Raw genomic sequence first — 22,213 nt, forward strand, 5'->3', positions numbered from 1 at the left:
GGAAACCATCTCTCAGCTCGGCATCCCTGGAGCATCCCTTGCACTCCAGCGGTGATGGCGTGGAGTCACCGAGCTCGAGGTCTCTGGTGGGAGCTAGGGGCAGCAACTGACGCTCCAGCTCCAGCCAGACGATCTCTGTGAAGGCTGAGAGGTGCACGTGTCTGGCAACGGTGGGAGCACTGCACGAGGGAGAGCAGCTTCTTATTTTCCTCCCCTAGCTCCCAGCACAAAACACAACCTGGTAACCTTCCTGTACACGCAGAAAGAGTGCTGATCGAACAGGATACATGCAGAGTGGCGCAGGCAGAGGCGAGCTACTAACAGGAATGGTGGGACAGCACCGCAAGGAGGAGAGGTACCAAGAGGAGACATGGTATAAGAGGGCGGTGGGAGGAAAGCATCTGAGGCTAATAGTTCCCTCCCTCTTCCTGGTGCTAAGCATTTCCTGCGGAGGCAGTCTGTGCTCCAGGTGTGACCCGCACATCCACACCCTGGCCGCAGTGGGAGCTCTTCTCCCTCAGTTCCCAACCTGTTCATAGCATATGATCAGTTTGATTTGCAAAAAGGGTGTTTGAGCTTTTCTGGGTTAGTCCTAGATATGTATTGCTAAATGTTCTATACCAAACCATTGTCCCATGCCCCGACCATCATCTTTACACTTTTCAAACAGAATTTCTTAAAACACTGGTCCTAGTTCTTACAGAGTAGAAAACTGGTAAAATGCAGGCTAGCTAAGCTAAGCAAAGCATCAGGGATATTTGCTTTAATTTGACTTCAAAGCTTTTTTTTTTAATTAAAAGTTAATTAGGATGAAAATAGATGACTCTTCCTTTACTAAATTTCAATAATACTTACTAAAAGACTGCTGTGGTGTTGCAGTTGCCTTGGCATCATGACTTTACATGTCATTGGTTAACTTAGCACTGAACAAGTGTGTTTGGCATCAGTTACAGCTGCAGCACCCACGTGATTTGGTGCAACAACCTCCTCCACTTTATCTGCTGCTTCCTGTGCTCTACTTACGAAATGAGACAACTCCGCCACATAGACACGCAATGCAGCTGCAGCACCTTGGAACAAGAAAAGCAAGTTGCTGGGAGGAGTGTGAACAATAGGTTGACCCTGCTCAAAACAATTAGCCAGTAGGTGTTCCTATTGGATTTAACATTCAGCATTTTCCGTGACGTTTCTTCACCTGATGGTTCAATGTAAAACCAAAAGTTAACCAGCATCTGTGTTGGTTTGTTGAGGGTCCACAGTTTTAAAACAGGCTCCCCATTCTTTGACTGGCTCTGGTCCTGCGATAAGAGGTTTCAGAAGAAGAAAATGCAGTATGTTCATTTTATGGTTACTATGTGCCAGTCCATAATGGAAGGATGAAGAGGGACAGTGAGTGACCACTATAAGGTGTCCTGAGAAGTGTCTTTTCATTTTAAAAATAATACCTAGCTTAGTCTGATTCTGTGTGCCTCCTGAACAATTATCCAGGCTTGCCTCCTGCTGCTTTCAAGGTCTGTTGCAGTCTTTGTTTAAACTTCTCATACTTCCTTTGCACTTGCTGGATTTTGTCCTTTTCTTCTTTGTCCAGTATCATTAAGAAGTTCTGTAGCTCTGGGATGGAGAATGCATCCCACTGCAGGAACAGCAAAAAGAGAGGGAAAGTAAGCACACACCGTTTTACTTTATTACTTGTTGTTTTTTCCCGACTCTGTGAAGAGGAACAATAAAGGACATTTAAACATGTGTCTGACCTCCAAGTAGCTTAGCTCAATGTGTCGTGTTGTGAGAGAGCCAGGATAATGGGCTACAACATACAGGACCATCACAGTACTGAGCCCCTGAGACTGCAGTCCTAATAGAAATCTTATTTACTCAGGTGGACCAAAGCTTCCACTGCAAGAGATGGCCCAGTTCCCTAAAGGAATTAAACTATATATGCAAATAATTGACCTAGCGTTCACCTGCACTTCTTACAAAGAGGGCGTGAGCTCCCAGCAGGCAACGTTAACTAGCAGGAGCCAGCGCTTCTCCCACTTTACGGCAAAGCCGTCCTGATTGCTGGTGCTGCAATAAAGCTCTTTGCGTGGGGCGCCAGGAGACGAGCTCCTCCGGCCGTTCACTTCAAACGCGGTGTTGTCGGGGGCGACACAGGGCGGAACGTGCTGGCCACGAGCTGATGATTTAGATCACTTGGTAAACACTGCTTTGTGTCTCTTCAGAACTATGGCGGAAAAGTTAGCATCCCTGTAGCGTCTTTACTGACCGCAGTCTGACTTCTCCAGCTGCGTGGCACATGCCCCGTACGGCTCCGAGCTAGAGACTCTCTGCAGTTCAGGGGGTGGCTTTCCGTGGGCTACTGCAGTTGCTAACATTTGCATTCGTCGTCGTGTGGAGCATTACTGCAACTAAAAGCTGATTGTCAGTTTATTACCTGAATGTCCCTGGCTTCTATTTAAGTTAGTGGATTAGTTATAGCAGTATTTAGCTAATCTAATTATCGAGGATTAACTTTGGGACTGTTGCTCGGTTCTGTAAACAGATTATGGTTCGGCCATCAAAACTGGCCTCAGCATTTTCACAGCTCAAGTTTAATTCCTTAAAAATCATCATAATTTATGAGCAATAAGTGGTCCAAACATTTCTCAAAAAGTAAGTAAGGTCCAAGCAGTCCATTCAGTTGATAAAAGTTTAACTTTAGAGAAAAGCTAGTATCAAACTCAGTATTTTAGATGGTAAAACCAACACCAGAGGAGAGAACTTGCTCATGTGCCACCACGTCAGCCTGTGCTGCTTCTGCCGGAAATCTCACAGGTCTGTTTAACATTGCCACGTGTTTTGGTAAAGCTGTTAACATTCACGTAAAAGCCAAGGGAAAGAGTCACACAGACATACCTCAACTTCCCCTGTTTCATTTTCCTTCAACACAAAACTGAGAACATCCGTGTCAGGGCCAGCCAGCAGCCGGAGATACAAGGGATACTCTGTTAGAGGGAGCTTCTGGAAGAGAACTGCAAAGGGACAGGAAGACATCCACAATGAGCTGTTGGGTACCAGGGCAGAAGAAAGCTCAGGAAGTTAACTTGAACCTGTACTAGTGGTTCATGCCGCTTAGGATCATGATGGAAGTAGTGAGTATCTATCTGACATGTATAACAATCTGTATTTTAGGTCCTAAGTGGATTAACCGGGCTTTAACCCCATTTTGAAAACTCATAATTCCTCATTAACTTCAAAAAACGTGGGAGCAGTGTCACATTTTCTGAACATCAGGCCATGTATTCACCCAAAATTTAGACACTGACCGACTGACACACGGCTGTGAGTCCTAGACCAAATGCTTTGATACCACACTTTTCATGAGGAAATTTGCCAGCCGGATCCTCAGTGAACAACATGCTTGAAGTTCACTTTAGCAAAACAGAAAGTCTGCTTTGAGGAAAAATACAGGCAGATGACTCTTAATTAAAGCACCGGTTTGAAACACTGGATATCTGGTGCTTCTCTCTCTGTCACAGACACCCTGTACCAGCATGGGTAGCACACCTAATTTTTCTAAATCCAATTTCACAGATGGAGAACAGAAGTCTACTTCTACCACCATTTGTCTATAATTCTTTTTACTCAATAGCCTTCGGGGAGTGGGAGAGGACAGTACAACACCTAGCTTAAAGGGCTCAGTTAGGGAACTCAGTGCTTCTGTAACACAAAATAGTAAGCAGAACTGATCAGCTGTAGGAAAGCTGACAGGTCCAAGGAAAACAATTCTACATTCCCATCTCTGTTTTGCTGCTCTAAGGGCATGAACTCACCTTGCCCATCTTTCCGCATCTCCTTGAAAAGTGCAAACTTCTGAGGATTATCCACCACCATGAATTTCTTCAGGAGCCCCTGGATCACTTCGCTCACCGTGGTTGTACTGCTGATGTGGAGCTGCTTGATGGCATCGAGCGGCAAGTAGAAGGAAGTTCTCTTGTCTGTCATGTCAGCCAGGTTCACCTCTTTGAGGGCATCGTAAATGGACTGCGGCCGGATCCCTGCTGGTACTGTCACGGGGCGGCGCAATTTCAGATGCACTTTAATGAAGCCTGTGTAAGTTCCATCATCGTTCTAAAGCAAAGGAGATTAGAGTCACGTTCCAGCGAGCTTTCGTGGCCTGGGACTAGGTCATGCTAGTCTTTTCCCCTGCCACACGAGGGGCCTTCTGATCTACTAACACAGTGCTTCAGCCTGTGGGATGACTGCAGAAGAACTTTCCACTGTACTTAGTGTGCTGTGAGGAGTTTGAGGGTTTCTTATTAATCGTGTAAAAAGTAACCGGTAATTTAGGTTAGTCGCTACTGAATTTTTCCTGTTCCTTACTACTCCATAATGACTCATCTCTTCCTAGCATCTGTGCTGTCTTGCTGTATTTAAAATTGATCTTGCTACAAGTTAGTTAAGAAAAACATTAGATGTAATTGGCAGTTGCACTTAAATGTGGATTTGAAAACTCTGTGTGGGCCTTTACTCCTAGTGTTCAGCTGGATCTCCTAACTGTATTTCTAAAGTTTTATTCCCAGATTATGAGATTCTCACATCTGCATGTAATAAACCATCATTCAAGATCAGCTTGTCTCACAATAGGTCCCTTACCCTATCCCTCAACTCTGCAAAAATCAAAGAAAAAGCCTGGCTATATACAGACGTTTCATGGGTGTCAGACAATAACAAACTGAACAACCCATCTCAGATGCCTTGCAAGGGCTCCACTAGGTTCCACGCAAGGGCTGCCACTAGGGGCATATGGATGGCTCTCAGGTTCCCAGATTGTATTTTTGCTAAGCTTAAATAAAAGTAACTCAAGAATAAACATTGGCTCCAAATCACTCCTAAGTTAACAGCTCACAAAAATCAAGGGCGTGAGACACTCCAGCAGAACTTACTGTATAGCCCTCAGAAAGAAAATTGTCTTAAGTAACATTCACTGTTTTATATAAACTTTAGGTTTATTTCAGATGTTATCAAGCACCAGGAAGTTACGTGGCTGCTGTTCTTATAAGTTCTAAAAATTATTTCGCTCTTTTAAAAAGCTTTCCCCCTTGCTCTGTAACAGCCTGTGAAATTTGCACCTTTCTGCTACTCTGATTAGTAGAACAGGTGATTTCTTCTCAACACATATCATCAGGGCTTTACTTACGAGCGGGGATGAACAAGTTTGCAATCAAAGCTTTGAACTGTAAGAAATCTACTCTGGTTCTTAGACCTCTGCTTAAACGAGCCTGGCAGCGGCGGTGGCGATAGCATCTGTTTCTAGCGAGTCCTTGTGTTTCTAAACACACTTGCGACAGCTGCTGAACTGTAGCGTCGCAGCTTGAGATTTACTATGACTCATCCGCGCTAGAACAACGCAGCCAGAGCTATTTGCAGCAAGCCGTTTGCAGCCCATGCTGGCCAGAGATTACTGCGTGAATTTTCCCGGTCGAAGAAGGACAGAGGCAGAGAACGGTTATCTCAAGCGTAAGGTAACTAATGCGAAACGAACCCAAGCAGCACAGAGCAGGAGACGAAGCTGGTCGGGTACGGATGGCAGCAACAGCTCTAGAGCCCAAAGTCCTCTTGCCTTGGAGACTAACTTTATACAAGCTGACTCAATTCCTAGCCCAGAGAAATTAGCATCAGTCTGCCTGCATATTAGGCAAGAAGAAAAATGGTACTTACCAGCTTCATCAACAAGCAGTTTGTAACCTTTGCATTGTACTTYTCAATTTTCTGTTTAATCTCCTGAACGGTTGGAGGCGCAGGTTTTTCTTCTTCCACTGTTTTTGTTACATTCTGAAATAAGAAGAGACAGGTTTTAGTTGCTTCACATATTGGACAATACTGCAGCTGTTTGGCTGTACTTTTGCTTGGGAAACACGTGAACAAAGATTATGCACGGTTCCCAAGCTCGCGTCAGTCGTGACGGCAGACGGAGGTGGCACTTGCTGCTGCCTTGCAGGCTGCAGTCAAGGACGTCCAAGAGGCCAGATATGCAGGGATACAACCGTCCTGCCCGAACCCACTTCTGTATAAGGATACGAGGCAGCGGTAACACAGCATCCTCCAGCTAGTGTGTGTCTGTCTTTCTAATGGTAACCATTTCCTGGTAATTTGTGTCTCTCCGAGGTGTTGCTTCAGGAATGATGAATGACTGTTGCACAGGCCAAACTCTGCAAATACACATCCCAGCGATGCGATCCCCCACAGCCACTGAGGGTGCAGGAACCTGTTCCCAGCTGGCTCTAGCATCGGTTTTGGAGACGGAGCACTTAGGCTGAGTATCAGAGAAGCTGCAAAGGGCCACAGTTCCTGCTTTGCTCGTTGAGCATCTCAGTCTGCAGTGTGCCAGGAGCTAGCACAGTCTGCACAGCAGCTGGCTTGTAATACTTGCTCCTTACAGTCCTGGCTTCAGATAGGGCCCAGGAGGAGTAACTCCAGGACAGAAATTGCTGATTGCAATGAAAAAAAAAGCCTTTCTTGAGCATTTCCCACTAGCACTGCAGAGATGCATCAATTATTTTATTAAATAACAAAATTTCAGCTAAGTAGAGCTTTCAACGCTCCACAAAGGAGCACAGAAACTTCGCTTTTAGTGGCAAAGCATAAAACCGAAAGTCTCATTTGGGATTAGGAAAAGGGTCATTCACAGAGCAGAGTAAAAGCAGAGAGCAGATCCCGGCAGGCCGGGACACCCTGCACGGCTCTCCGGAGCTGCCCGGCAGGCCCTGGCCTCTCTCCGCACCGCGGAGGGCTGCGCTAGGAGCTGTGCCCAACCGCGAGCCACTGCTCTGCTTCCAGAGAGTGGTAGAGACACAGCCTGGGATAAAGCAGGGCACAGCCGGGAAAAGAGTCCCGGCTCCAAAACCCACTTTCAAAAAAAGCTACCCAGTCATCCGCCTTGGCACCTGCCAAGAGTTTCTTTGCCTCTTGCAATGCAGTTGAAAATCACATCCTATTTATAGCATTCACGGGCTTTGTCTGGCCAAGCGAGGCAAGCCCCCTCCGAAACCCGCAGCGTTCCCGGAAGCCGCTTCCAGCAGGTTCATCCAGGCAGAGTCTAAAGTTAAACCCTCCCTGAATTATTCCTCAAAGCAATGCATTTCTATTGTCCAAAGGCTTGGAAATTATAGCTAAAAGCAGTGAAATCGCACAAGTAGGAAGCAGCCTGCATGACTAAAAATCGCTCTCCTCCAATCAGGGCGTTTGCAGCCTGCGTCAGAAATCATTCAGCTTTTCTACCCGCGGGCGACGCTGAAAGGACAAGAGCTCCGGTTTCTCGCTCTCTCTGGGAGATTTTGGTGAACTTCCTCTTAGGAGGCAAAATTACAGTCCGACTCAGCGCGTAGGTGGGGTTTACGTGCAGGTCTTTGATGTAAAAGTCTCTAATGAATAATCGGAAAACACAAGTCCCATCAGAGAGGCTACAGCAGACGTAATTGAGGGGTTGGAGCATTTGAGCAGAAAGGAAATAAACGCTGTTGGATCCAGCCGTCGCAACGGAGCCGCGAAGGGGGTCCATCTTGGGAAATCGCGCCCCGATCTCCGGGGCAGGGCTGGGCACGCGCGGCTCCCGCCGGTGCCGGGGCTCCTGCGGGGCTGCCTGAGCCAGGGAGGCCACGTTTTCCATCTGCAACAAGGCTCGCGGGATGCCTGCTGCTTTCCTCCGGGGCCGCTCAGGCAGGGAGAGAGCAGGGATAACTCCAGGGGAGCTGCAGGAGGCTCAGGAGCCCGCGGGAACACGCGCTTGCAGATGGTTTTCTGCAGAGAACGAGGATCGACACAGTCCTCAGCAAAAGCTCGAGCCAAGCTCCCACCTTCCATATGCCCAGCAACCGCGGCGCAGGCTGCGAAGGCCCACAAACGCCCCAAAATGAAATGCCAGGATGCGATCCTCCACCAACAGCCCTACGGAGATGGGCAGAGCCAGGCATGTCTGGGCGCCGGGGAAGCACACGAACTGGTGAGCTGTTCCTAAAACCTGCTGCCAGCCCAGAAACCGTGCACCAACACGTACCRGCAGGGTTTGGGGGTTTTTTTGTTCACCCACAGGCACCCTAAGAGCTTGTGCGCAGCCTCGGAGGCCTCCCTGCGCGTTACCGGAGGGTTTCTCCCCGCAGCAGAGCTTCGAGGGACCCCGGGAGGCAAAGGGAAGGGAGACCCGGAGCAGAAAGCCACGCGGCCGCGGCCCTGGCAAACGGAGAGCGCGCGCCTCCGGGAGCCCCGCAGCATCCATCCTCCTCCACCCAGGCACTGGGGCAAGGAGCCCAGAGCAGGTACTTCAGATAAAAGCGCTCGCTCGCCTTCAAAATAGATCTGCAGCAGGGTTAATGGCCCCTGTAATGGGAAGATGGAATCAAGAGGATCTGCGTGACCCCGGAGCAAATTCAAATCCACAAGCAGGCTAAGAAAATCTATTTAAAATAATGAAATACAGGGAGCTAAACAAACCCAGGAGTTCCCTGGCAGCGTGGTACAGCCGAGCAGCCGCATTGAGGTCTCCTTGTGGGAAATAACCTGCTGCAAGGACAGGACTGAGCTGACTGCAAAGTGGATCGCTGCGTGCAGCCTGCAAGAGCAGGCTCGGATCCAGCGGGATTTACCGCAAGGTGCCTCAGCCGAGCTCCTGTCCTGAGCCCATCGCAGGTCCAGGGACACCAATCCCTCAAGTCAAACCATGGGGCAGGATGCAGAAGAGCAGCAAGAGTCACAGCCTGCAGAAATTCCCGGTGGTCGTTCCTTTGCACAGTTGCTGCATCTCCGCACTGGCTTTTTTAGCCCCTCGCCTCGCCGGCAGCAGGCGGTCGGGTCTGCCAGCTGTAGCTGCATTCGAGTGGGCTTAACTCACTCTGTTAATTACAGATAAGTAATTAAACCAACACACAAGAATAAAATTCTCAATCCAAGAGAGAAGCCTGGGTTTCCCCAAAGCCCTTTAATGGAGGGGCTTTCGATCTGGCCAAGAGGCAAAGGGGACAGGTCTCATTTAAAGCACAACCTTTAGCATCCCAGACCCGTACCTGCTGTAAACAAGTTCGTGTGTGTCTTGGAATACGCTCAGYGAGCCGTATTTCACACTGCAGTGCTCTGCTGCCTTGCCATAAAACACCACCTTCCCCAGAGACGGGTTATGAATACATTTCAGAYGATGCTGCCTGGAACCGCTAGCAGAGTCCCATATTTTATGTGGGTTTGCGCAGAAGTTAGCATTAAGGGAAAGCAGGCAGCGTGAAGGGATGTGCCATCGAGGCTGGTAAGGCTTAAAATGAAAACTGCAACTGCCAAGCAAAAAACAGCCGCGGGAACAGAGCCCAGCAGGGACCGCGGGAACGGGGCAAACCGCTCRCTCCACCGAAACGGCTCCGGCGAGGAGGAGAGCGCAGAGCGGGACCAGCCGAACCCCAGAGCACGGGAGACCGGGACCTGGCAGGCTGTAAATAACACGGTATCGCCCCAGGCTGCCCACGATATTTCTTTTAGAAAGAGAATCAAGCAAAGGATGACCGAAAATCCTGGCTGCAACCCGGCGAGGCAGCGGAGGAATCCGATCGTGGGACTTGGAGACTCCCCAATTCGTTCATGGGCTCCCGAGGCCAGTTTTAGGATCCAAGTGATTCCCAGGCAAGATTTCAGAATTTCTAATTGCGCCTGGCAAACCATACGAGACCTCTCGAAATACAGCTCCGTCGTAGTAACCCAATGGAAGAACGCTTTAGCATTACATTACTCGGTCTTTCTTGTTCACTGCCTTTAAAAAAAAAAAAAAAGCCACTTTGCTGTGGTATTTAAGAATTGCACATAAACATCCATTTATCAAAATGGCAGTTTCAATCCCACGATTTGTCAAAGCCCTTAGGCACGTGTCCCTTAGCAGTCCATCGGCTGCAATTCCTCTTAAATGGTTGCGCTCAGGTGCTTCGCCGACGTGGGAGTCGGAAAAAAGCGAAGGGAAGGGATTTTCAAAAGTAGCGTCGGGGGGGAAAAGAAAAACACCCGCTTGACGTTAATGGGAGATGCGCGCTCGGAGGCCCCATCTCCCCTCCAGTCGAACATCTGGCAGCGACGGGAGTCGGGCGCAGCCTGTTCGGCCCCCCCGGCGTCGGCACCTCCCGAGAACCTCGGCCAAAACCAGCAGCGCTCCCGGGGGATCAGACCGAGTCGACCCAGCTCCCTCCATGCGAGCAAGCCTTGCAGCCACGCCGGGACCGCCGTACGGGTGACGCGTGCTGCGCCGGCGCGCGGGATACGTCCGCGCCACGGACGCAACCCCGTACGGGCCAGCATCGCTGCAGAGGCGCGTTAAAAGCACCCGGATCGGCCAAGCCGGTCCCTGGCGCTGCAGTTTGCTTCTCTCCGTTCGGGCAAGTCCCTCCCCTGCTGCGACGTTCCCAGCGGAGAACAACGACGCGTGCCGGCAATTAAGAGCTTTTCGAGCGGTGCTTAGCCTGACGCCGCTTGGTTTCCATGGAGGGAGCGGGGAGCGAGGCGGGAGCGCTGGCGAGGCGCCCGGCCCCGGCGGTCAGCGCAAGGCAGACGCCAATTCCTCCACGCGCCGGGCAAACGGCTTCGCTCCGCTGGGAGCCCGCACCGGTGCCGCGAGCGGCCAGTGATGAACTAACCTCCCTCAACGCTTCGGCAAAAGGCGATAGAAGACACGATTGCACCCAAACCCCAATTGCATTAATTTTTCCTCTGTTTCCTCTGAAGCAGCGAAGCGCTCGGCTGGATCCCTCCACGGGAGCCGATCTCGCATCGGGGCCCCGTTAAAGCCGCCTCCTTCCGCCCGTTCGTCCTGCTTCCACCTGCTTCGCGGGTCTGGGCTCCCTCGGCTCCCTGCGCGAGGGCACAGAGGCGCCGTGCCTAATTGCAGGCCACGGACCAGCAGCAGCGACGAACCGTGCAAACGGCAGCCCGGAGCGACTCGAGAAGCCGCAGGCGTTAAGGCCAAGGTGTCGCAGGCAACTTCCTACGCTCTGCGCGCGCTGGGTTTATCGATCTCAACGTGCTACTTCGGGGGAGGAAAACCTAAGCGCAGGTAGAGATGGGGCGTCTCGTTCAGGCCGCCTTTCCAGGCGATTGCTCTGTACGTTATAAAGCTAGTTTTTAGCTCCCCAATACGGAGCATTCGGCACGAGAACAGCACCGGGTAACTCTTCCCAAGGGTGTATTTGCAGCCCTGCTCAGCGCTACCACTTGGTCCTTCCTCCCAAGCTCATTTTCTTCATTTTTGATACTTAGAGAATAAGTAAGACCAGGGTCTGTGAAAAGATATGAGGATAAAATCACTGCCCGTAATTTATCTAATTATCACATCCGTTTGTTTTGACTAAAACAAACATACGCCGAAGTACCCAGACCTCAGGATCGGCTACACGCGAGCGCGTATCGGCGGCAGCGCAGCCCGGGCAGCGGCGCCCGCGGCCGCCCGGCCCCCGGCCGTGATCTGCCCGCTGCCAAGAGCCAGCCTGCAACCCAAGATTATCCCCAGAAAACCAGGTTCCCGTTCTCGGCTGTCTCAGCTCTAATCGTTTACAAGACCGCGTGGCCCGCAGCTCCGGTAACAGGTTGTTCCTTCCCTTTCCACATGCGACCGTAATCGAAACCCTGCATTATGACAATTTGACAAATACGGGTTTTAACAGCCATATTATGCTCTCTTGGGTCATTTTACAAGTCATCTTGCATCTGGTATGGAATTAAWTTGCTTTTATTAAGCTCCCAGTGTTAGTGACAGATGGTTTAACCGTTCTCATTGCAGAAAATAATTTAAGGTACGCAGAGAGCAACCAGCTCGGACTAGAAAACGAAGGAAGTTCCTCACTTTTACCAACGTCCACCGAGGACGTGGGAACGCTCCCGTGGCTCTGCTCGAACGGCTCGTCTTCCTCTTACRGGCTGAGGCTGCAGGAAAAGAGAGTCTGAACGATCTCCCGCCAGGCCGCGGCTGCGAGCCGGGCGAAGCGTGCACACCGCAGCAGCTGCACGTGGATGGAGGCGACGCATCCCRGCAGAGGCCAAGGAGCGGCACAGCCAGGGATGCCCCGAAACCCCACGGCTTGCTACGCCGGCGGGGCATCTGCAGGGAAAAAGCATCCAGCGCGATGTGCCTGCACGAGCTCAGCTCGAGAGCAAAGGGAATTGCTCTGCTTTCGACCGTCCCGGTTCACGCAGGCTTGGACCCGGCTGGCGCGCTCCGGCTTGCGCCGCGATTTTAGCCGAAGGGAACAAGATTGGGTCGGAAAAACCCGCGCTAAAAGCACCGCGGCGCTGCGGGGCCGCGCTCGCCGGTCGCAGGGGAGGCCGAGGCGCTGACGCCGTGGCTTTGCATCGCCTCTGCATCACCAGCGCGGCCGGGACCGGGGGGAATTCGGCTGGAAATAACACCCCTGCCCCGGAGGACAGGGCGACCGCACAGGGGGACAGACAGCCGCCGCCTGGAGAGAAAAGCGCTGCTTTTCCTGCTGTACACTATTAGAGCGGCTCTTTCTGATCTGACATCTGGTTTTGCAGAGCTTCTGGTGCAGACTGTGCAATTCTGGTTGAAGGCAGAAAAACAGAAGCGCTTAACCATAAACCGTTGCCACATTTCCTGTTGCGCGGGGACAGGATGAAACGCGCTGTGAGCAAAACAACTTGCCGGGCCCTCCCTGCCCGCGCGCGAGCCCCGCCGGCCGCCGCCAGCCCCACGGCTCTGCCGACCGGCCGGCCGGCGGGAAGGGGCAGCGCCAGCTAAAGAGCCGGGYGGGAAGCGCTGCATCCGCAGGGGCGCAGCGTTTCGGGGCCGCGACCCGGTGCGGGGCCACGGTTGAAATGCAGCAAACGAGACTCACGCTCCCCCTCCTCCACCCCGAAACTGCCGTACAAGCAAGTCTCCGAGCCGCTGGCGGGGGCCCGAGCCCGGATGACGTGCCCGCGGCCACGTGGGCACCGGCGCGGAGCGGGGAGGCAAACCGCCACCGCTCCCTTCCCGGGCTGCTTCGCCAAGCGGCGCAGCCTGCTGCAAACACGGGTCTCTTCCTAGGCTGCTCCTAACCCGCGTCGTTTCTCAACCGCAAGGAAAACCCCCCGGACRTAAGCCTCGTCCGGCGCTCGAGTTAACGCTCGGGAGAACGAAACCTGCCCAGCACAAGCGCCCCGGGCAGAGGCAGCCGCAGCACGGCACGACACGCCTCGCTCCGGGCTTCGAGGGACGCCGCTCATGAGTGCAGCAGCCCACGAGCCCCCTCGCCCACGGGCCATCACCGTCACGGTGACGTGCTCTCAAAAGAGCGACTCAAAGCCAGGAAAGGCAACTTGGAAGCCTCCGTGACCGATTTCGGTGCTTGCGGGTTCGCAAGAACGCGAGGAGAGACGCGCTCCGTTCCCAGCCGAAGAGCTTTCTTCCTGTAGCCTCTCCCTTTGCGAAAGTCAATCAGTCAATCCCCAAATTTAAAAAAAATAAATAAATGAAAAAGCACAGGCRGCAGCGGTTCCTCGCCAGGGTTTACCTCTCCGTGGGCAGTAAGAGCCCCGCTAGGGGATCCCAAGCTTTCCGGCCACTGCCACGGAGCGCAGGAGCTGGCAGCTCGTGGCTCATTGCAGCTCAGGGAAGGCATCTCCTGCAGCTCCTGGGCACACACAGACCTCCAGGACCTGGGGACGTTTATGGCTTGGACACAAAGCTCAGGAGGGGGAAGGCTGGCAGCTAACGAGCTGCGCGTTTGCTAGTYGTTAAACAAGACGTGAAAAAGGACCGTAAGGCAGGAAGGCCGAGCATGCACGTCCCGCGGGACATAGGCTGCGAAGGGCAAACTTTGCCTCCTATGGAAAGAGCTGTTGCTCATCCCGATGCCCACCAGCACCCTCAGCATCTCCTCTCCTCCCGCCCGCAGGCTCCATAGGGCGAGGAGTGCTTCCACGCAGTTAGAAACCAGACGCCCTGGAGACGTTCTCCCCAACCCTTCACTCGCAGCAAGCTTCCCTCATCAGCTAATTAGTTAATGAATTTGAGCTGCAGAACTGTAAAGATGGATTTGGCCCAGCGTCACAGCATTCTTGGCAAAGCTCATCCTACCCAGAGAGCGAGGAGGCCAAGTCCTCCCGCGGCGTTCTCGGGCGCAGGGCCATCTCCATTCAAACCAGCAACGCCGCGACAATTTACACTCCCAAAAACGCGGCCCCATCCCATCCTTTGGCTCCAACGCTCAGACTGCACGCGTATTTTGAAGACCTCTCCTGAAGGGATTTTACGCCTCGGGGCAGCAGTGCTCAATTCTTCCACTTATTAACCGAGAGAAGGATTTGTTTTAAAGCACCAGAAGACACAACATGGAGAAGTTTGCCCAAGTGCTGTATCTCTGCTCCGTGCCGGCCAGACGACGGATGCGCGGGGTCTTCCACCAGCTCCTGCCCTGCGACCGTTACCCCACCGGGGCACGAGGGCCGGAGAAAATGATGAAAAAGCCTCAAGTTGCGAGCCAGAAACACTAACCAACAGCTCAGAAATGCAAACTCAGTTCCAGYGGGGAGGGGTTGCCCTAATTACGCGCCCGGGGGCCTGGGACGCAGGGAAGGGCCGGGGGAGCCAACCGCACCAGCCGCTGCGCACGGCGCCGAGGATCCATCCGGCCGCGGGCCGGGGACGCTGCTGCTGTGGCACATGCAGCACCTTCCCCTCCATCTCGCCCGCTTGCGGTCTGCAGCGGGGCATGGGGAAAGGATCGACTGTCGGAGCACGCGCACGCGGCGGGGGAAGAATCAGACAATAGGAAAGAAAAAAAAAAACAAACCCAACACCACATGTTTCACTCCCTTCAGAAAGTTCAAAAAAAGATGCTGTGGTTTGCTTTGGGGTTCAGAGGAAAGGGCAAAAAACACAAGAGTGCTGCATCTCAAGAGCAGGGGAAAAGCATCACTGCTGCATTTCAGAGAGGTTGCAGGCAAGCGGAAACGGGCTCAGTGTTTTGATTTCCATGGAGATTGCACTTAGGAACAGCTTTTCCTTGCCACATCTCCTCTCAAAAGTGCCTGACGGGAGAYGGGAGGGAACGTTGCCTCCAGGGAGCACCATTGCAGTGGGGACCCGGGTCAGAGTGGTCCYGCATGGACCAGGGCCTCTGCCCTGTCACCATGCAGGGACACAGCGATAGGGAAGGAGTAGGAACATGGAAACTTCCAGCCCAGTGCCCACTTCCACACCATTCCCACTCTTCTTTCCCCTCCCCTTCAGGCTGCCAACCCTCTGCACCAACCAGGGTCAGGACCAGAGGGAAAGACAACTCAGAAGGACAAAATTTCTCCTTGCTCCGCACACAAATGCCACGTGAGCCGTGCCGCGCAAGGGACTGCTGCTCAGATGCTCTGCTTGCTCGTGAGCGTATCTGCTCTGCTTCCATCTGCTACGGAGAGTTCCCATTAGCTGCTGACATCCTCCCAAGGGCAAAGCAGAAGGGGAGTCTGGCAAAACATCCACCGAGCTGCAAACAAGGCTCCTGCTGACCAACTGGAAACCTGTCATCCCAAATGCAGCATCGCTGCTCTGGACGCAGGAGTCTTGGCTTCGCAAGGTTTAAACAGCAAAGCCTGATGGTAGCTGATCTCTATAAATCAATCCATGCTCTGATGCGCCTTTGGTGAAGAGCAGTACATAACCAAGGAGCTAAGACGGGCAGAGGACAGGACGCTGCACTGGTGTCCCGGCTCGGTCGCCGCAGGCTCGTGCTGCGTTGCACTGCGCGGCGCACTGCACAGCGCGGAGCGATGCTCTCTTTGCCTTCCTAACAGAGCAAATGCCTGCTGGTTATTTGCAACCCATAAAACAGCACAGATGCTGCATAGAACAGCCAGTGAATTCTTAAGCCAGCGTTTTGTTTAGTTAAAAATCAATGAGATGTTCCAGACACCATCAAGTCCTAATGCTCATTTGATAAAATCTTCCCCACACAACAGGGATAATAAGAGTGGGCTGCCTGCGTCCAGCAAGGACGGGAAGAAATACAGTCAGAGAAGAGGAGCCAGCTTCACGCAGGCCCATCGCCTCCTTGCGAGAGGAGAGGACGAGGCAGGCCTGYGTCTGGTGGGGCTCCTGGTCCTTCTCCTCCACCTGCCCTATGCCCAAGCTCTGGGACACTGAGAGCTTCAGGTCCATAGTTTCATGAGGACGGTGCACAGCAACCATCTTTGGGGCTATTTCCACTGCTCTCCCGCCTGCCTTAATACACTGGCATGTGTGCTAGAGGAACACGGGGATGAAGACACCAACCAGTCCGCAGCACTTCTTGGCAAGCTGCTGAGACACCAAGGGGTTTCTCCCAGATCTGCAGAAGGGTCGAGGTCGGAAGGGAGCTCTGGAGATAGTCTAGTCCAACCCCCCCCTGCTCAAAGCAGCGTCTTTTAGAGCCGGGTGACCAAGGCATGTCCAGCGGGTTTTGAGCATCTCCAAGGATGGAGACACCGTCACAAGAAACACCAACTGATGCCCTGTTAGCAAGGGGTGGCTCCTGCCTTGGAGACCTTACAGTAAAGAGAGGAAACGGACRCGGGGCCAGAGAAGAAGCCGTGTTATCGCTCACTGACTCTGCTTGTCCGAGATCTCGCACGCGTGACAGCAGAGGCCCTATCCCAGCTCGCGGGCCGGCCGGCGCRCTGTTCCCAGCCCGCAGCGGCGCACCAAGCCCGGCGATCTCTGCCGGCAAGGCAGGAGCGAGCCCAGCACGGCTGCGTTACCTGGTAGCATAGCAACACGGCTCCGCAGATCTCCATGGCAAACACCTCAACAAGATCTAACGTCTTTCCTCTTTTCACCAGAGGAAGAAATCGCTTGCTCGGTTACTCCAGAGCTGCCGAAGCCTCGGCCCAGCACGGAAGCAGCCCGGCTGCACCTCCCAAGGGCGCATCTCCACTCCCCCACCTTGCAAACGCGGCGGCGGCGGCGTTTTTAGAACCGGTGCCAAGAAACAAATCTCCCAAACCACCCGCGTCGCCACCCCCTCATCGCCGGCCCTTGCGGTCAGGGGATCGCCCTGGTGCTCCTTGGTGGCCGGGGCCGGGACGTGCATCCTTCCAAGGCGCCCGGTGTCACCTGGGACTTTGTGACCAAGCGAGGGACGGAGACCCAGCCCCTGCGAGCCGGCCGGCCGGCGAAGCCCCGACTGCTTTCTGAGCCCTTTAGGATGTGAATCCCTGAGTTCTCTGTATTTAGTTTATTCCTGTCCAGCTGAGGACATCGCCACGGAGGCGAGGGACGCTGGCTCTGCAGGGCGGGCGATGCCAGAAGGCGGCCGGCGCTGCCGGAGCGCTCGTCGCACTTTGCATCCTGGACTGGGGAATCATTCCTGCATGTCTACAGATGGACAAACACCGCCRTTCCCAAACGTACCTGGCAGGTTAATCAGACTTTGGATCCGAGACGATGCTTACTGCACATGGCCATGAGCAGATAATTCACCGAGTAGCTGAAATGCAAAATTGCTGCCGCACGTAGGTGTTTCACAAACTGCGGCTGTGGAAACGTTCCACGTTTAATAAAATTGTTCTAGAAGAGTAAGATGCAAAGCAAAAATAATGGGGGGGGGGCAGCTCTGGGTCCCTCTGCTGTGCTATCTGCTCTCCTGGATGCATGCTTTCCCGTGGGGATGCTCCGCAGCACGGGGCAGCCACCCGACAGAGTCGTCGCCTGGCCATGGTAGACCTCCCAGACCTGCTCCTCGACGTCTTCCTGCCRCGTTTGGCGACTGCCCCTTGCAGAGCTCAGGCCCAGCCTCACCCGCGCGTTTCAGGGTCCCTAAAGCTCGCCTGCAGGACCTGCAACGTCGTGAACGCAGCCCTGATGCCACCAAGGCCGGGAACGATCTCCACCCCCAACCAGAGATGCCAACTGGTGGAGATCCACCTTCTCTAGCGCCATGTCGTTTGCCTGGGTAGCAAAGTTTTGGGGTTTTTTTTGTTTCCCTCAAGCACAGGAACCGTTTCCTCCCCAGATAACCACCCCTGCACGACTCCATCGTGCCCTGCCGGCAGGCGAGGTCGCAGGCGCCGGCACAGGGTGCCCGGGCTCGCCGCGGCGGACGAGGAGCCGAGCCGAAAGGCAGCGGCTCCAGGGGCACCCTGCACCCCGGGCACCCAGTGCATCGCTGGCCCGGGCGCCGCGGCAGCGCCAAACACCAGCACGGGGAGGTTTACCTGGGGAAGGCTTATTTTAAAAGGTAACTAAAGGATCTGCAGTGCCCTGGCTCAAAAAGAACGGGATTAAAAAGGAGCTAGATGCACGGTGTACCGTACTAACGCTGTGATCTTCTGCATCTCCTACACGCATGAATCATCAAATGACATTTAAAAGCCAGCAGTATGCGCTGGTTATTCATAGCAAGAGGGAGCTGGTGGCTAACAGGGAATATCCCGTGTTAAACCCGAGGGAGCATTTCTTAAAATAAAAAAAAAGCATATTTTTCCAGCTGACCGAGGCTCTGCCCAGACCAGCGCCCCCGTAACGGCAACGGCTCGCGCTCGACCCCCGGCTGCGCAAAGGCGAAACCCCGAGCGCCTGCCCCGGCGGCGGCTTCGGCAGCGCCAAGGCAGCGGCGCCCAAAGAGGCGAGTTTCGCTGCTGGCGGGTCGAAAGGGAACTTCTGAGCGAGGCCGAAGAGCAGGACTCGGGCGCGGGGGGGCTCGGCGAGGTTTCGCCTCTCTCGGCGCGTCACGGTGCTTCTTCCTGAGCAAAACCTCTACTTCCGCAATGGCTTCTCCTCTCCTTCTCCTTTTACGCCCCAGCGCTGCCTGGCGAACCGAAGTTTACRACGGGGATGCTTTTCTTTTTTTAAAAAAAATAAATGCTTAATAGCACGAAGCAGCCTGGTGCACTGCCCGCGTTGGCGTTATTAGAAAAACCCTCGTCCCGGAGGYGAAGCGTCGCCCGCCCGGCGTCGCCTCGTTCCCTGAGACGAGCGCCCGCCCGCCCAGCAAAGGTCCGCGTCCGCCACCATGTTAACGCGCCTGCACGCGGCCTTGGCCCGTAACCTGCCCGTCTCGCTATCAGCCTCAGAAGCACCGTTTTCAGCCTCGCCGGAGGCCGAAGCCCGGCTCTGCGCCGGGAGCTGAGCCCGGGCGGGCTCCGGGGGCTGCGGGCTGCCCTCCAAAGCCGTGGGAAAAAAAGCATTTCGGGTGACTCCTCCACTGCTTGCTCCTCCTGGGGGGGGGGGGGGAACAACCTGGTGCACACACTAATTTTAGCAGCACCTGCAAGCAAACGTGCAGGAACGCCGACGTCTCCTCCGGCCCCGGGGATCCCTCCACCTCGCGCCCGGCCGGYCCCCCACGCTGGTGCGGAGCCGTTACCTTTGCAGGGATTTTGTTCTGCGCGCTGCGGAAGAAGGAGGTTTTGGCCGTGAAGAAGCAATCCTCGAGATCCTCATCCAGGCTGCAGTACCCGCTGCTCATGCTGCTGCCGATGGTCATGTAAGGCGAGGGGCTGCGGGCTCGGGCGCGCGGGGGGCCRGCGACCGTCGGAGTCCGGCCGGCGAGCACCGGCTGCTTCCCCCAGCTCCTCTCACATCCTCCGCTTATCCGCACCGGCTCCGCCTGTGCATCACCGGCGCGCRGAGCTGGTGCTCTCTAAAAACCAGCCCCGCTGGGTAACCCTTCCCTCTCCTCCTCCTCCTCCTCCTCTGCCGAGACGGGAGCCGAGAGCTGCCGCCGCTGCTCGCTGCCGAGCTCGGCTCAGAGCGGCGGCGCCGGGCGCGAGCGCGGCATCGCCTCCCCCTTCCTGCGCGCCGGGCTCGCGCCCCGCCRCCCGGCCACTTCCTCTCGCACCGCTTCTCACCCACGGCTGCTGCTGCCGCGCCGGCTCGGCCCACGGCACCGGCTCGATCCCGCGGGAAAGCCCCGGCATCCGCGAGGGCTGCGCTTCTGCTCGCGCGAGACCGGAGGCGGCTCGGTGAGGAAGCACTGCGGAGCCCCTTCTGCTTGGCCCTTTGCTCCTCCGCTTGCTTTCCCGCGGGAAGCGCTCGCTCCCGGCCGGCTAAAACGCTGCGTGAGCCCCGGCAGCAGCCGCCCTTCCCTGCGCTCACCCCCGCGGGGCTGCCGGCACCGCGACACCGCYGTGCCTGTTATCCGGCAGCTTTTGAGCCGTCCGTGACCTTCCCCGCTTTGGTGCCGTCACAAGTGTTTCTGCGGGGATTTGCACGGAAAGTTTGCTGATCCCGGCCGGCGGCTCCGGCGCGGGGCTGAGCCTCCATGGGGTGCAACGCTCCAGCGCAGGCTCGGTCATATCCCACCCATCCGGGAAATATAAGCGCACCCGTGACGAGGTCGAGGGGGCTAATGAAAAAACCTGGTACCTTATGCTGAAAACTGCTTTGCAGTTGGGGAACTGCTTGAGCAGTACGATATTACCAGAAAAGCCACGGAGAATTCTTAGAATTTCAGGATGGATTTTTTCCCCCCCGCCAAATAAAATAAGTTTTAAGAAGTTCATCTGTAGAGCAGGACAGGGGCAAGCAAGTAAGGAAGCTCAAGCCTTCTTTGTAGCCGTTCTTGAGCTATAAATATTTAGAAACTTCACAGGCAGGAAATGCATTTTTCCTCTCCTCCACAACGCAAGCCCTATGGTTCGCGTGATTTCTTACCAAYGGGGGCCCAATCCAACACCTACGTGAGATGAAAGAAAGTTAAAGCAGACCCTAATTCACAGCCCTRTTTTCCCTACTTTGCAGCATGCTGACACGCGCTTTCATTTTTCAGTACTCATTACAGACTCCAGGATCTTTTTAATCCCAGGTAATTTTTAAACGCAGGCAACACAATGCTCGGCAGCCGTCAACGCAGCCACGGGACCAGTCAGAATTACTTAGGAAAGGAAGAGCCAACAAAGCCAGAAAATATTATGCCACCAAATAAATCCATCCTGTGCCCACACTTCATGCAAGATCCGTCCAGCTCCTCCAAGAAAGAAAGCGGAATTACAAGAGCTACAGAGAGGAACAACATGGGCTAGAGGTAAAAACAGGCTCCCGCTCATGGAGCTTGGCTAGAGCTGGAAAGGAAGGACTAGAAAGAGCGTAGATATGATGGAGAGCTATAAAACCATGGAAGCTGTTTAAAACCAGAAGGAAAAAGTAGTTTTTAAGCTATGCAGAACTAGAATAGAACAGACACAGAACGCACCCGCGCCGCTCGCCTTCGCTTTCGTGCCGACACGCGCGAGCCTCGCGCCCGCGGGAAGGACGAAGCCGGATCTCCAGGCAAGCCAGCGGGAGGACGCAACACCCGCGTCTCCGGGAGGAAGCCGGGAACCCGGGCGGCGCGTTCACGCGAGCGCGGAGGCACCTCGCCGCAGGGCACAACGCGAGTCGACGCTGCAGTCGGCCCGGAGCCTCCCCCGCGCCAGCTCCAGGGACACCGGCAGCCAAAAGCCGGGTCCTGCCGGGGCCGCGGGGAGGTTTTGTCAGTTCAGCGGAGCCTGGACTTCGCCCAAGGACACTAATCTGGGACCTAGATGTAACACAYGCTTAAGTACTTTGCTGGATCAAAGCCCAAAATATTAATGCCTAGTATTACATGGTAACAGTACTTAAGTATGTGATACTAAAGCAGCTATTTCTCTGATGTCTCTAGTTTGCTTACATTTGATAATGCTATTTATTGACTTCCAACTACGCCAGCTATTAATTTAAGTTTCTGTGTTTCCGCTGTGCAATCCCCTTTGCTCTCCAGTGTATCCAGGCGCCCTGCAAGTCTCGTTCTGGAACACCGATACTGTTTTCCTTCATCCTTCCCCCTTCAAGCAGCAAAAACCGCTCGGCCAACAGAAACACAACAGGAATTCGGCTGTGCRTACAGGTTCAGATCAAGTAAATTTGAATATCTAGCCTTTCTTCTCAAATCCAGATGATTTTTCCCTACCCATCAGGGCACGCAAGTCTAGGAGTCATTTTAAATTTACCACCGAGAGAATCCTGCATCTTCGTTTCCTCCCGACTGATGTTTCGGCATTTGGCAGATGCTACCCTTGTTCCTACTTCGGGCACTGTTCAAACGGGGGAGCAGAGCTGGGTGAACCCCGGCGCACGCTGCGATGGGTTTAGAGGTTTCCGTTTGCCGCTGGAACCGGAGGAGTTTTGCTCCCTGGCTCAGACGKCTCCCGCTCGGGGCTGCGGAGGGAGGACACCAGAGCCGCGGTGGGGACGGATCGCCACCACGCGCAGGCTCCCTCTTCCTTACTGCAG

General features: G+C 54.4%; 1 protein-coding gene across 2 annotated transcripts; it reads right to left on the reverse strand.

Moving 5' to 3' along the window:
• Positions 1-218: 218 nt before the first annotated feature.
• Positions 219-19,711, reverse strand: RASSF5 (Ras association domain family member 5). Of its 2 annotated transcripts, XM_026077280.1 has the most exons (5): positions 19,326-19,697; positions 5,698-5,811; positions 3,810-4,107; positions 2,893-3,008; positions 219-1,633 (listed from the first exon to the last, which is right to left on the reverse strand). In XM_026077280.1, exons 1-5 carry the CDS (start codon positions 19,443-19,445, stop codon positions 1,481-1,483), a joined length of 801 nt encoding a protein of 266 aa, XP_025933065.1. In that variant the 5' UTR covers positions 19,446-19,697; the 3' UTR covers positions 219-1,480. The 2 variants fall into 2 exon arrangements, with proteins under 2 accessions (XP_025933065.1, XP_025933064.1); XM_026077279.1 differs by lacking the exons at positions 219-1,633; positions 2,893-3,008 and adding an exon at positions 3,018-3,696 and having other exon boundaries at positions 19,326-19,711.
• Positions 19,712-22,213: the final 2,502 nt, after the last annotated feature.

The sequence above is a fragment of the Apteryx rowi genome, unplaced genomic scaffold (genome assembly GCF_003343035.1).
Source record: "Apteryx rowi isolate R43461 unplaced genomic scaffold, aptRow1 scaffold_45, whole genome shotgun sequence".
NCBI classification, from domain to species: domain Eukaryota; kingdom Metazoa; phylum Chordata; class Aves; order Apterygiformes; family Apterygidae; genus Apteryx; species Apteryx rowi.